General features: G+C 43.7%; 1 protein-coding gene across 1 annotated transcript; it reads right to left on the bottom strand.

Annotated features, from left to right (window-relative positions):
• Positions 1 to 626: 626 nt before the first annotated feature.
• LOC132572480 (histone-lysine N-methyltransferase SETMAR) lies at positions 627 to 6,859 on the bottom strand. The gene is made up of 2 exons (XM_060239580.1): positions 6,747 to 6,859; positions 627 to 2,850 (listed from the first exon to the last, which is right to left on the bottom strand). Exons 1-2 carry the CDS (start codon positions 6,819 to 6,821, stop codon positions 2,044 to 2,046), a joined length of 882 nt encoding a protein of 293 aa, XP_060095563.1. The 5' UTR covers positions 6,822 to 6,859; the 3' UTR covers positions 627 to 2,043.
• Between the last annotated feature and the right edge of the window lie 8,220 nt (positions 6,860 to 15,079).

Below are 15,079 nucleotides of genomic sequence, written 5' to 3'. Positions count from 1 at the left end.
CTGAACCTGGGACCTTCTGCATGCAAAGCAGATACTTTACCACTGAGCAATGGGCCCACTCCCAAGCAGGAGACTGAAGTATGGGCAATGCTAAGTCTTTTGTTACCCAAGCTGTTGTAGCCAACCACACAGTGATGTAAACAAACAGCCTTTTGGAGCTGCTCTAAGTATAAAAGCCATCCAGATGGTAGAGTAGTTTTGACTGAATTTACATGGAATCACACTGCATGGACATAGAAGTGAGTAGTTCCAGCACTGGCCAGTTTCAGGTCATACAGCCAAGACAGAATTACATTCTGGAAAAGAACAGCGCGGCCATATTTACACCAAAGGATTTGTTTTTGAGCAGATTACTTGGCTAATTATAAAGCATGATGTATTCTCATAGCAAGAAAACAAAACAAGGAATGTCATTTTCAGCATCCTTATGTAAAACCACCACTGTGGCGTAATTTAAGGTAAGCACCTATGCTCTGCCCCAGGCTATGCTAGCATTGCGACCAGACATTCAGCTGCTCCCCAGTGCTGCCTGGCCCTTCACACAGGAGGATTTCATTATGTCCTTAGTAGTTTTTTTAAAAATGGAATTGTTGAACAGACTATAAGAACCAAAGACTGAACACTAATTTATGCTATGTTCAAATTCAATGGTTTATTTATACAAGAGATCTATACCAAAAAGTTAGGCTAATTGGATCAAGACATTATTTAAAATTCAGTGCCCTTTCCCCACCCCCACCAATCACACAAATCTTTTCATGGACAAAACAAAATGAGTACCAGAGGTAGGAGAGATGCTTTCTATTTATAGCAGCAAAGGCTGTAGTGATTGTAAAAATGTAAAGAAAGTCTCGTTTCCCCTGGCTTCTAACCTTCAGTCAGTTAACAACCATTTTCTCATAAGCAAGATTTCCCAAGCCTTACAAACTCAGTCCTCCAGACAGAGACAAAACTGATCTCTCCCTGCAAAAATCATACTCCCACCAAGCAACCATGCAGCAGTAACAGTCTTACACTGCCATCCTAGGCAGAGCTGTACCCTTCTTAAGGCCACTGAAGTTACTGGATTTAGGAGGATTCAAATCTGCCTAGGACTGCACTGTTTATTACCCTTGGGTTTGTGTTCATTAAACTCCTAGATGTTTAATGTGTTCAGTGATCTGATGTGCAGAGTTCAGGCATTGATTCTCAACATTTGAGGTCATCCAATTAAGCCAGGGACCAGCACAGAAGAGGTATAGGGGGATGGAGTTGGGGAGGAGATAGTAACAGTGCTGATGACAGTCTGTAGGATGGGGTTATCTTCATACACTCTTATCCAGCTGTTCAGAAAAGTTAGAAAAATGGCTGCCAAAGAAAGAACTCTGCTTCAAATGACCTATGGATCAGAAAATAGAAACTTCAGTGGCGTTGGATGTATTTCAGAAAGGAGAGGGAGAGCAATGTATTTTCACAAAAGGATGCACAGGATGGCAGTTGTTGATTACATACATAGATAATATATTCTGAAACAACTATTCTTAGATCAATCACTCTGCTGAGGAGAAGTGGTCATAAGGCGCTAATTTGGCAATCTGTCTAATTTACTCTTCCTTTCTTTACCAGAATTTAAAGTCATGTATTTCAGTACAGTCACAGCCAGAAATCTTGTTTCTATGCCTGTGATGCTATCTCTGTTCACATAAAGATAAGTTTCAGTGACACCTGGCTTTGCTTCCTGGAAGACGAGTTTAGGATCAGAGTATGAAGACTGTAAGACATATATGCTGGCATAACATCTTTTGACATTCCATTAAAACAAAGATTACCGCGTACAAAGTCCCTGACCTAGCAACCAGCTACACATAACTGGTGTCTACATGCACATGACAAAGCTCATTTGCCCAGTTCAACAGGATGAGCATTGCACTGTGGATGGTGATCTGTACCTGAGGTGCTTTCAGCTACCTGTGTGGAAGGTTACTTCCACATGTTGCTGTCCCTTGCTGAATCACAGCGTAAGTGTTTTGGGAATGAAACTAGAAGCCACCATGACCTGGGTTCTCACAGTGTTTCTTTGGTGCAACTTGTGGTGTCTTGTTCACAGAATAAAGAACCATCATATGGCAAGAAACCTGTGCATGTCTTGGCATCACAATAACAGGGCTTTTTCTTCATTTCCTCTTCTTGTAGCTTCTCCTGATCTCTTTGCAAATCTGGGAAGTAATTGTGGTGTCTTCCAGAATAATCGTATGAAAGTTCTTCTTCTGCACGGATATCCTGATCGGCAAAAAGTGCCAGCTTTGGCACCATTGAGTTTATTCGGACAGGGACCATAATGAGGTTTGGCTCACAGGAGTGGTTCAAGAACCGACCAACACTACCTGTGTATGTGGGATCAACAAACGTCTCCATGATTTGTCCATCATGCAAGTGCTCTCTTATTGCTATTATGTAATTTGAATCACTTGGTGACTGTAGCTGTACCCTTCGACAAGCTTCTCTGCGATCTAGGATTTCCCCAGCATATTCACACACAAATTTGCCTTTGGGTATGAAATCGAGACTGCGAAGACCCCATCCTTTCTTGGCTGTCTTAAAGACTTCCAATCTGAATTGTAAGCCCTTTTGAACCACCCTGTTCTGACATGACTCTCCACATTGGCACATAATGTTGCATTCAAAAACAGGCTTTGAATACTCTAGTTCATTTCCTTCATAGTTGATGCATGAATTCTTATAGTTTTCTGCATAAGGAAGACATGGACATGTGGAAGCCAGGCAGGAAGCAGACTGGCAGCTGCATCCCGAAAAGGAGATTTCAGAGGGGTCTGGTCCACATTCTGCAGCAGCCACATGATCTGGACTATACTGTAAAAGAAATATGAGGAAATCATTAACTAATAGTCTGCTCCATGCAAGACTGCTGGCCCCATTTTATTGATTTATTGATTTATTTTATGATTTATATCCCGCCCTTCCCACCAAGTATCCCGCCCTTCCCACCAGCTATTACAAAGCTGCTCACAATGAAGATTTGCTGTTCTACCTGTTGCACTATAAACCAATTGACAGCTTACATTTCACAAAGCTTATGTGGTGTAATGGTTAGAAGATCAGACTAGGATCTGGGAGGTGAAAGTTCAAATCTCAACTCTACCATGGAATCTTGCTGGGCGTCCTTGGGCCATTAACGTGCTCTCAGACTAATCTACCTCTCAGAATTCTTGTGAAGATAACTGAAGGGAGAATATTGTAAACCCCTTTGGCTCCCCATTGGGGAGAAAAGGTGGGTATAAATAAAGTGAAGAACTGACTGAACAAATGTGGCATCCAGTTCAGGATATTCTGAAACAGGCTGAACAACTAGCCACCACCTAATAGACATTTTTTTAAAACCATATCCTGACCTTTTATGGATTTCTGATGCTTCTTTTCAGCACTTTCCTTCAGCCTGAGTCCTTGCCTATTAGAAACAGGTGTTCTGGGATTACTTAACACTGTCAAATTAAGCACATTCTTATTTTTATTTATGTATTCAATATAATTTGTTTTCAACATCCCTATTGCTTTACTATTTGAAGTTTGGATCATGTAGGATGTCTTCCTTCCTGGTTTTATTTAATTTGCTTACCGTCCTAGGGTGAAGGTCAAACCCAGAGCGCAAATTTTGCTAATCTTTTTTGTACCAATAGTAATCTTCTGCTTAAGTGAAATAGTTAGGGAGAAGAAATGTGTTAAGTATGTGCAGTTGATTTCCTAGATTGCTTTTCTTTTACTTGCTCCCTTGATTATTTCTTTAGAGACCTATTTTTTATGATTTTTATGCTAGTCCACATGAAGTAGCTGAGGACACAGTAATTTAATTCATTTAAAGCCATTCATTAGGCAACACAAAGATAAAATTATCTTGCCAACTCTCACAAATCTCATGCTCCTAATTTTATCAGAAGTGACCAACTATGCTTCAGTGTATTTTTTGATGAAAAATGCATCCTTTAACAATGGAAGAAAAATGTGTAAGTTCTTTTTGTGTACTTATTGAAATGAAGACAGAAACATATGGTGGCAGGTGTTTTTTTTTTAATTCTGTTTACTTCAAATGCATAAACAGTTCTTTAGAACCTACATACTGTTTGAACAGAGCTCTGCTAATTAATTATAACATCACTAGGCAATTTCTAAAGTTATCACAGCTGCAGTAGACATTAAAGAAAATCAAATAACCTCAAGCTTCTAGACTCCTTTTGGCAAAACCTTACAGCAAAACTATTTGTGATGGATGTGGGAAGTAGAAAAGTACAATGTCAGGCGTTGTGGTATAACTGCTATTTGTATCAGATACTTTGCTTATCTAGTAATATTTCATCAATTCCGAGAGAACTGTGACATCTCTATCCCAGGTAAGTTTATTTGAAAGAATGCCCATTAGTAGGGAAAAGGAAAGGTCCCCTGTGCAATCATGAGTCGTTTCCGACTCTGGGGTGACATTGTTTTCACAACGTTTTCACAGCAGACTTTTTACGGGGTAGTAGTTTGCCATTGCCTTCCCCAGTCATCTATACTTTCCCGCCAGCAAACTGGGTACTCATTTTACCGACCTCGGAAGGATGGAAGGCCGAGTCAACCTCGAGCTGGCTACCTGAAACCCAGCTTCTGCCAGGGTTTCGAACTCAGGTCGTGAGCAGAGCTTAGGACTGCAATACTGCAGCTTTAACATTGCGCCATGGGGCTCTAATCAGTAGGACTTACTCTTTAATGTGTCACATGTAAACTAGCATCAATAATTTTATGGGCCTCTAAACTGGTCCAGTTTCAAACCACATTTTAATCTGTTACACACATATGCACTATATAAATTTATGCAATGTTTAAGAAAGCATTTATGGCAAGAGAAACTGAAGGGTTGTATTTAGGAGGACAGCTCTAGGTCTATCGTAATAAAATGGTACCAGTCAGAGAAAAGGCAAGTAGCTGGACATCAAATAGATGAAAGATTTTGTAAAGGAGTTCAATGAATATTTTAAAACATGTTTCTTTGGTTCTGTGCTTTTTAGCTCCTTACTCTATATTCCAAATTGAATCCACTTCAGATTTAGGTGGCCAAAATAAAGTTTCCTTTATTTTAAGAGCAATTTCTAATCTGTATTAAGGTTTTCATTTATGCCCCCACCTTCCAAAAGAGAGCCATTCACAATATTAAACTAATACTAAATTAATTCCTCTCTAACAGCAGCCAAAAATTCATGCACTTCAAAAGGGAATGGTGTTTTCCAAAGAACGTTATAACTAATTGGTCAAGCATCAAGCCGCTTTGTCAGAGGCAAGAGTGACCTCTAATGGAATGTTCCTAATAGTACATTTTAGTTTATAGCATTGACTATTGCTCTCTCCTCCCCTGCAATGCTTTCTTGTTTTCTGGGAGCAGTTACTTTACTATCTGTACAAATGGCAAATGCACAAGTAGATGAAAGATTCTGGAAATGAGCTGAAATGCAGTGATAAGCAAATCTTTATTAGATGACCTTCTGCTGTTGTCTTCCTATTAAAGTTCAGGCAATCTTGCTAGAAAAGTCTATTTCAGGACCGGAAAAGGGGTGGGGGGTGGGGACTATACCTACAGTGCAAACTATACAGAGTTACACCTTTCTAAGCACACAGATGTCAATAGATTGTCCTGTCAATAACCTGTGATACTAGTGTACTTAAGTGAATTCAACAGGCACAAAGCAGTCTGCTTCTTCCCCCATGGAGTTGGTTCCTAGTTGAGTATACAATTGTTCAAATATATAGTTTTCAGAATGGCAAGGCTATCTGAATATGGGGAAGTCTGACACTTCTCGGATATCACATACAACTTGAAAGAAAACTTCTAGGATAGGAAACAGAGAAAGAGGGAAATAAAAGCCAATTCACAGAAAACCGGGGCAATAAATCACTTGTACAACCATGTACCTTCTTCAAGTACGATTGTAAGGGAATTACAGGAGCCTAGGGGGAAGAAAACAAAGCAAACTAGGGGAAGAAAACAAAGTTGGAGTCCAGTAGTACCTTCAAGCCCAACAAAAGGTTTATTCAGAATGTAAGCTTTTGTGTGCATGCACACGAAAGCTTACATTCTGAATAAAACTTTGTTGGTCTTGAAGTTATTACTGAATTCTTGCTCTGTTGTATTGCTTCAGACCAACACGGCTGCCCACCTGAATATAGGGAAAGGAAAGAATGAGCACTGCGGGAAATGATGCAACAAACACGGATTGTTTGTGACTCTTCTAAAATCAGAGCACGTGAAAATCAAGGGACTATCGTACTGTCCCAAGTTCTAACATTCGGGGAAGAAAAAAACAACCAAGCTCAGCAAGCTAAAAGTTCAGAATTTACTGGGGATTGGAACTTAGTGTTCCATCCATATTTATACACTAGTCTTCCAGCCAGAATCACAGAATTAACTAAATGCTTTGGCTTTATTTACGCTTTTGCCGTTAAATAACCTTCCTCAAACACTCTGGGAGTTAGATCCAAGTGGGCAGCCGTGCTGGTCTGAAGCAACAGACCACTACTCTGGGAGTTGTAGTTTTAAGAGTGTTTGAAATCTTCAAGTAAGAAATACTTAGCCCTCTCAAAGACTACAGTTCCCAGAGTTCATGGCCGAGGTCACTGACTTCAGGAACCGGGACACACTTTTCCCCCCCTGTGGATTCTCATAGCCCGTAGTCTTCCTGCCGTAATCTCTGGGTCAGTCTGGCTGCCAAATTCCCTACTGTCACCTGGAATCCTGGAGGTTCCTCATGCCGCGGCCAAACAGTCACGGGCAAATTCTCCAATCCTCCGCTCACATCCATCACGCCTCTAGGCCAGATGACGCATTCGAGGCTCTTATCCCGCCCCTGGGACAAGATATTGTTCAGTACTGGCGAAGCGAAATTGAATGACAGACGAAAGCGCATGTGGGAAGGGACTCTTGAGTTCTTAAAGGAACAGTAGCATCCCACCCACCCCCCCCTGCGGTCAACCGTTCTCTCGGAGGATGAGTCGAAACGAGTCACGTCCCCCGCGGAGTCGGCAAGGCCTTCTTGCCGAGGAGAGTCTCTTTTTTCCTCGTGTGGTGGCCTGTAATAGTAGAAAAGAGCAAGACTCCAGTAGCGCCATAAAGTAGGCACCAAAATCTGTGGCAGAGTATTTGCTTTTGTGAGTATTTGCTTTTTGTGATCATGGATCCACAGGTTTGTGGCAGCGCCAGGGACCAAAAACTTGGTTTTAGACCACGGATCCTCATGGATCCACATGATTTTTGCTTTGGATCCCCCCAGCCTCACCATCTATTCTTATATCAGGTCCATGGGCAGAGTTTGCACCACAGAAATCTTGGATTTGCGGCTTCATGGCAGCGCCAGGGACCAAAAACTTGGTTTTGGACCATGGATCCACATGATTCTTGCTTTGGATACCCCAAGCCCTCCATCCAGTCACATATCATGTCCATGGGCAGAGTTTGCACCACAGAAATGGATCCATGGCTTCGTGGCAGCGGCAGAAACCAAAAACTTGGTTTTGGACCACGGATCCTCATGGATCCACATGATTTTTGCATTGGATCCCCCCAGCCTCACCATCTTTTCTTATATCATGTCCATGGGCAGAGTTTGCACCACAGAAATCGTGGATCCAAAGCTTCATGGCAGCGCCAGAGTCCAAAAACTTGGTTTTGAACAGCGGATCCTCTTGGATCCACATGATTTCTGCTTTGGATCCCCCCAAGATCACCACCCAATCACATATCATGTCCATGGGCAGAGTTTGCGTCACAGAAATCGTGGATCTACAGCTTCATGGCAGCACCAGAGACCAAAAACCTGGTTTCAGACCACGGATCCTCATGGATCCTCATGATTTTTGCTTTGGATCCCCCGAAGCTCACCATCCAATCACATATCATGTCCATGGGCAGAGTCTGCACCACAGAAATCGTGGATCCACAGCTTCATGGCAGTGCCAGGGACCAAAAACCTGGTTTCAGACCACGGATCTTAATCTTTCTGTTCTTGCTTCGGATCACCCCAAGCTCCCCCTGGAGTTATATATTATGTCAATGGCCACAACTTATATCCTAAAACCATGGATCCACAGTTTTTTGTGACACCTTGGAGCAAAACTGGTCCTGCACCATGGATCCTAACAGATTTTTCTGTTCTTGCTTCATATTATCCCAAGCTCTCCCTCAAGTAATATATCATGTCAGTGGCCACAACTTATATCCCATTACTATGGATCCACAGTTTTGTGGTGACACCATGGAGATAAAAATGGTCCTGCACCATGGAACCACATGGATCCCCATGGTTTTTGCTTGGGGTCACCCGAACATCAACATCAAACCACATATCATGTCCATGGATAGAGTCTGCACCACAGAAGTTATGGGTCCATGGGTTCGTGGCAACCCCATGGAGCAGGAACAGAGTTCCAGACCATAGATCCTCATGGATCCTCAGAATGTCAAAGAATGAATTTTTGAAACTTTGTGTGTGAGCACCACCAACATCTACTCGCTTATCACATCGCTGGCCACTGTTTATGGCACAGAAATTTACTCAATCATTTCCACACCACCATGTTACGAAATCGGATATCTAAAGTACAGATCTCTCATAGATTCATACTTATGATTGGACCCTCTGAAACGCAACATCAAATCACATTTCACAGCAGGGTCCATAAACTATGGCACAAAAAACATCGTTTTGTGACACCCAACTTTATAAAGAAACTTTGGTAGAAACATGGATCATCATGTAGCTTGTCAGTGAATGCTCAACCCACCCAGTTCTGCGAGTTCTATTGGCTGTGGCTCTTTGGGCTCAAAAAAGGGGTATGGGAGAAGGATGGAGCTCATTTGGATCTTCGTCAGCCTGCCGCCTCGCAGCTAGGCTGACGGGGATTGCTTGCCTCCCGGGAGGGAGAGCAGACAGCGAGGCGTGCTTTAGGCACGTCTTTTAGGGGGCGGGGCTTAAGCGTGCCTTTGTAAGCCTCTGCCTCCTCACTTTCAGTCCCTTGATGATCACTGGTACGAGCAGTGTAGCAAGCTCTCGGCCAGCGTGGGGGATTGGGTTCTGCCATCTCCGTCGGGATTGTTTGGCATCGGGGCAAGGATAGCGCAACGTTGGATTTCAGGCTTTGGCTGGTGTCTCTGTTGAGGAGGGGTGTCGGGGGTTGTGTAGGGCCGCATGCCCGGGCTGGTGGAGGCTTGATTTTAGGGGCTATTGTGCTGCCCCTATTGGTTATTAACCTCCCCCCTCCCCCCCGCTCAATCCTTCATTTACCCCCTGGGTGGCCAGATAGCCCTGTCTGGTTGAGGCTTGGAACCTAACAGGGACAGCTCTTGCTGGTTCTTTAGCTTTGTGGCCAGTATTCTTAAAAATATATATATATTTTTTCAATTTAGGGGATTACAATTTTATTCCTGTCATTAAGCGGGACTGTAGGGGCTGTTATCTTTCCCTTAGTTGACACATCTCTTCAGGGGCCATTTTGTTCTACTGCTTCTGCCTGGATACAACAGATCTGAGGCTTTTCTTTGGTGGCCATTTTGAATTTTAGTTTTCTGCCTGGATACAACAGCCCTGAAGCTGTTTGGGCAGACATTTTGTGTAAAATTTGAGCAGCCATTTTAGGTGGGGTGTTGGGTCCTTGTTCATCTGCCTCTAAGGGGATTAGTACCAGCTGGGTTGGTGGTGCATTTAGGATGTCTGGTAAAAAGGGAGCAGGTAGGGTGGCCAGACCGTCCCGGGCAGCCGGGAATGTCCCGGTTCTGGCCCCCTATTCCCGCCTCCCGGGCTGGCTATACCAGGACCATTAGAGGTCCCGGTTTAGCCAGCCCCGGAGGCGGTGGGCCGCGGGCGCCGGTGGGAAAGGCAGCGAGTGAGGGAGGGAGCGTCCCTGCGCGTGCGCAGGGACGCTCCCTCACTTACTCGCCGCCTTCCCCACCCGCGCGCGGGGCCCGGCGGCGGTGGCGGAGGCCAGCGGAGGCCGCGGAGGCGCCGGCGCAGCGGCACGCTGAAGCAGCCTGTCGGTCACTTCCGGGTTCCTGTCCTGCATCTCGACCTGTGTTATTAGTGACAGGCTGCTTCGGCGTGCCGCTGCGCCGGCCCCCTGGGTCCCACAATGATGGGACCGATGCCACAGGGACGGGCTCGAAACACTCTATAACCCCTCAAAAGAACAGCAGTCTAGCTCGCTTCCCCCGAGCCCTGCCGCCATAAGCCTCAAGGGGGCTCATTTTGCGGCATCTCCCGGCGGGAGGGTGGCACCCGCACGGGACACATATCAAATGAAAGAGGGGGTGCAGGGCTATCAGAAACAGCCGGCGGAGGGAGTCGGGAGACCACCCCACTGGGGGATCCACACCCCGAAAGTGATGAAGGTGGTGCAGATAGAGCCAACAGAGCAAACAGGACAAAATAAATAGGCTGCATTATGCAGCACAGTCTCACTGGAATCTCACTGGAATCTGACTGGCTTCTCAGCATGGAACCCGTTCTCTCTAGTCTTCTCACTTTGAAAAAAGTAAAAAAAGAGTTTCATTTAACTTTACTTCCCCCTTTCCCTCTCTATAAATAATCTTGGTGTTTCCGGCAGTGATATTTGGGGGATTTTTGGGGACGTCACAGGAAGTGCTGTGAAGTCACTTCCTGTTTCCGGCAGTGGCATTTGGGGGAAATGATGTCATTTGGGGGAAATGATGTCACAGGAAGTGATGTCACTTCCTGTTTCCGGCAGGTGGTGTGGGGGGAAAATGTCACAGGAAGTGATGTCACTTCCTGTTTCCGGCGGTGGCATGACGTCACCGGAAGTGACGTCACTTCCTGTTTCTGGCGGCACGCGCGCTTCGCGCACGTGCACCCCTACCTTCCCCCCCCCAAAAGGTGTCCCTGGCTGGCCTTCAGACATTATGGCCACCCTAGGAGCAGGGAAGTCAAAGGGGAAGCAGCCGGCGCATAAGGCGCCTAAGCCCATGCAGAAGCAGCCTCCGCCGCCTTCATCTTTGGATGAAGAGGGGGAGGATGAGGTAATTGCAGCCATCGTTTTGAGGCTGCAGGCGTTGGAGCAGGTGGCTGGGTTGCCACCTTTGTTAGTTCCTCAGAGAGGGGGGAGCTTCAAAAAGGGCTTTTCAAGCCAGTATTCTAACAAGATTTTCTATTTGGGAGGGTAGGTCTGCTTCTGGAGCTGGTGGAGCCGTGGGTGTGGATGCCGGGCGGGTCCTTCTTCCTCTGTTGTTGGAGCAGGTTGCTTTGGACCAATTTTTTTTAATTACTAAATGTATGCCCCATCTTTCTCCTCAGTGGGAAGTGTGGGTCCCAGTGCTGCTTACATTGTTTTCCTCTCTTCCCTTTTATCCTCACAACATCCCTGTGAGGTAGATTAAGTAACTGACCCATGGTCACAAGCATGCTTCCATGGCAGATTGGAGTTTTAAACCTAGGTCTTTCAGGTCTAGTCCAGCACTCTAACCGTATGCCCCAGTGGCTCACATTTAAGGTAGCTTCCTATGTTTATGAGATCAGTCTGTGAGTTCAGCAAATCCATATCAGAGTATCCAGTTTCTGATACTATCTGATGGCTGTTTGGCTGATCTGGTTGTTTGCCACTGATAGACATGCCCTATATGAACTCCTTCAATCTGTGGAGCTCTTATGTTAGTTGTTTAAAAAACTTCTGCTTTTTAAAAGGAATGACCTTGAATGTCTTTGATAGAGAATGCATACTCATTATATGGGTTTGGGTGAGTAGCTGTGCTGGTCTGAAACAACAGAACAAAGTTTGAGTTCAGTGGCACCTTTAAGACCAGTGAAGTTTTATTCTGGGTATAAGCTTTTGTGTGCCTTCACACAAAAGCTTACACTCAATAAAACTTTGTTGGTCTTATTATACAGGGTTTTAAAAAGTCATTTTCTGTGAAAAGGTCATAAAAAATTAAACAGGAGGTGATAGTAGAGAGGGGAGGCTGAAGAATGACAGAAAATGATTGCTTTACTTGATTTTGAGGTTCCAGTTATTACGTTTACATGTCACAGTTCCCTTTTCTCCCTCCCACTGTAGTTATGAGGAGTGAATGCCGAGCATTCTTCAAGCTGAATTAAAGCTGACCATTTAATTTCAGTCACATCAAGCTTGTCCCAGGCAGCTCTTCAGCTCCATAATTATTTTATAACTTACAAAGTATCTGAAAATACTTAATAGTTCATTTTATGAACTTCTGTGTGGTATCTCTGCTGTGAAATATAACAGCTATGGGGCTGACAGTCTAGCACTCTTTTAAAGGCCATGTTCATTAGCTATATGGCAGAGTTGGGCTGTTCTCAGTTGAAAGTCAGAGAGCACAATGGAGACTGTTAAATGTAGCAGGGATATCCTTTGGTTTACTCATGAGAGGGGCAACTTCATGAACAACACCAGAGTTGAGGACACACAGACTTATTCATGGTATCAATGATCTCAGTACTGGCCCTAACTGGATTTTGTCTGTAGGATGAGGCAATGGTCGCTGGGGTTGCCAACTCTCTATAGACTCCTCAATCTCACCTACACTGTGGCAGATACTGCACTGAACTAATCTCAGTTGTTACTCAATATTTATATGGAGCCAAGATATTATTTAACACCTCAAGATGGACATTGTTTTCTATAGCAGAAAGCCATTCCCTGTACCAGGGGTGGCCAAACTGTGGCTCAGGAGCCACATGTAGCTCTTACACACATATTGCGTGGCTCTTGAAGCCCCCACCACCCTGTCAGCCAGCTTGAAGAATTCATTTGTCTCTTTAAATCACTTCTCCAAGTTCGCCATCGGCTAGGAGACTGCATTTAAAGTTAAAGTTGCTTTCTTTCCACCTCCTCACCTCCCTTTCCCCCATCTCTTTGCCTGCCTGCCTGCCTTCCTTCCTTCCTTCCTGCTCTCAAACATCTGATGTACATGTCTTGCAGCTCTTAAACATTTGATGCTTATTCTATGTGGCTATTATGTTAAGCAGGTTTGGCCACTCCTGCCCTATACTATTCATGTCTAAGTACAGTGGTACCAAATTTGCTACTACATTGTAACTAGGCTTACCATTTTCCTGATTTGGGAAGGCAAATGCCCAGTGAACAGCTCTTCCCACTTGCCCTTGCTTCTTGGGGGCAGAAATGAAGTGATATGCTGTCACTTTCTGGTGAAACCCAGTTATACCATAGAGGGTTGTTTTTTTTGGGGGGGGGGGGGAGTCCTCAGTGCTTCTTTTACATGCTGACATCATGTTCATGGTTTTCCCTGGAACTGACAGTGGGGCATTCTGGAATGTCGTTTCTGCACCTTGCTCTGCCTCCTAAGCTCCTGGGGGTACCAGGCATCCCTAATTATAACTCTGATATTTCACATGACTCTTTGTAGAGGCTTCTGTTGAATTATGGTGACTTTAAGATAGATTAGCTAGTTAGTACACTTTTATCCTGCCCTTTCTCCAAGAAGCTCATTATTTTCCCCAATGCCATTTTGCCCTCATAACAACTCTGTGAAATAGGTTAGGCCAAGAGGAAATGACTGTCTTGAGGTATTCTGAAAAGCATCATGTCAGAGCAGGCATCTTAACTCAGGTCTCCCAGGGTCAGGTCTCCTCACAATGCTTTGGGTAGAGAGCTAATATGCAAATTGCATGGTTGCAGTGTGATGTCCAGAAAATGGAATTGTGTAAACAGTCCCAGAATCAGGTTAATAGTGCTGTGGAAATAACTGTAATACTGGTGACATTTTTGTAGGGTTTCCTTCCCATGGGTTCAAATCGATTATGCCATTGGTATGTCTCAGGAGCGCCTCAGAGATCAAAACTGATATACTGTGAACCCCAATACATGATGCTACACAAGTGTAGAAGAGGAGTGGGACGGTGCATGAGGGGCCCTCTCATGAAAAAATGTGATGGCACTTCCGCTTGCTTGTTTTGTGTGTTCACCTCACAATGCTTTGGGTAGAGAGCTAGTACAGTTGACCTGCTATCCCCAAATCTGAAATAATTTGTAGTAAGGGTAGAAGGACAAAGGTGAGTATTAGGCATGCTGTGATGCAATCAGGGATAACACTTGTGATACTCTGCAGTCCATCTTTATGTGGGACACTGGGATTTCAATTATTGGAACTTCAGGCCTTTACATTTGTGTATTGTCCTGTCTTTCTCCCATGGCCTTTAACCCATACTCATTTATTTTCATGTTCTCCTACTGTGTCAGGTCTCAGTCATCATCAAGTGATGTGTAGAAAGCCAAATTAATTTGACATTAAAAGGGAGAGCAACATCAATTTGTTTCAAGTCTTTTTACATTATGACACTTTGTTATTTGTACTTGCCTTTGGATAATGTGTCAGAATATTGCTGTTTATATTGTTAAGAAATGCATGTTTTTGTCAAAACAAAGTCACTCAATTTGCATTGCTCTTCTGTCATTATAATAAGGCTTAATTTAAACCATAAATTTCCGTTGTTGGTATGGTGACGGGAAAAAATGTGAAATCAACAACAGAAGGTAGCTGATATCATGTGTATGCACTGGCAATAAGAGAAATATCTGATATGGGTAATTACACAATAATAACTCATCCGGGAAATTTTTGATAAGAGAATATTTTAAAATGGATTTTTGAACTGTAATCCACTGGTAGCAATAATTGCCTTCTTTAATGTATCTCATTTAAAATAGAGAACAAGCTAATGAGCAATTGTAGTTTGGGGAAACCTGTGCATTCCAAGATTTCGATGGAGTAATTTATTTGCATCATACACTGCAGACCTTTAATACCAGTAGTTTTCTTAGTTATGTCTGATTGTGTGTGTTGGGAGGTAGGGATGATCCTCAAAGATTAAACCAGGAATATTCCTATTAAAAACAGCTGAGGACCTCTGCACACTACTTTGGTTATCTTTTTTTGGGAAAGGCATCTTTTTCATGAGATATTTATTTGAAAGAAATCAATCTTTTGTGAAAAAGTTTAGAGAGTTTAGAGAGAATTATGGATAATATGGAAACCCTCATTTGTTTCATAGTCGTTTTTATATAGAGAGTTCTCTGACTT

This window comes from Heteronotia binoei, chromosome 5 (genome assembly GCF_032191835.1).
Source record: "Heteronotia binoei isolate CCM8104 ecotype False Entrance Well chromosome 5, APGP_CSIRO_Hbin_v1, whole genome shotgun sequence".
Lineage (NCBI taxonomy): Eukaryota > Metazoa > Chordata > Lepidosauria > Squamata > Gekkonidae > Heteronotia > Heteronotia binoei.
The sequence above is the reverse complement of the archived record's forward strand: the minus strand, read 5'-3'. Positions and strand labels throughout refer to the sequence as shown.

Coding starts and splice junctions, on each gene's coding strand:
- LOC132572480 (XM_060239580.1), bottom strand. CDS start 6,821: ATGGATGTGAGCGGAGGATTGGAGAATTTGCCCGTGACTGTTTGGCCG. Junction 2,851..6,746: donor AGGAACCTCCAGGATTCCAG/GTGACAGTAGGG, acceptor TTTCTTTTACAG/TATAGTCCAGATCATGTGGC.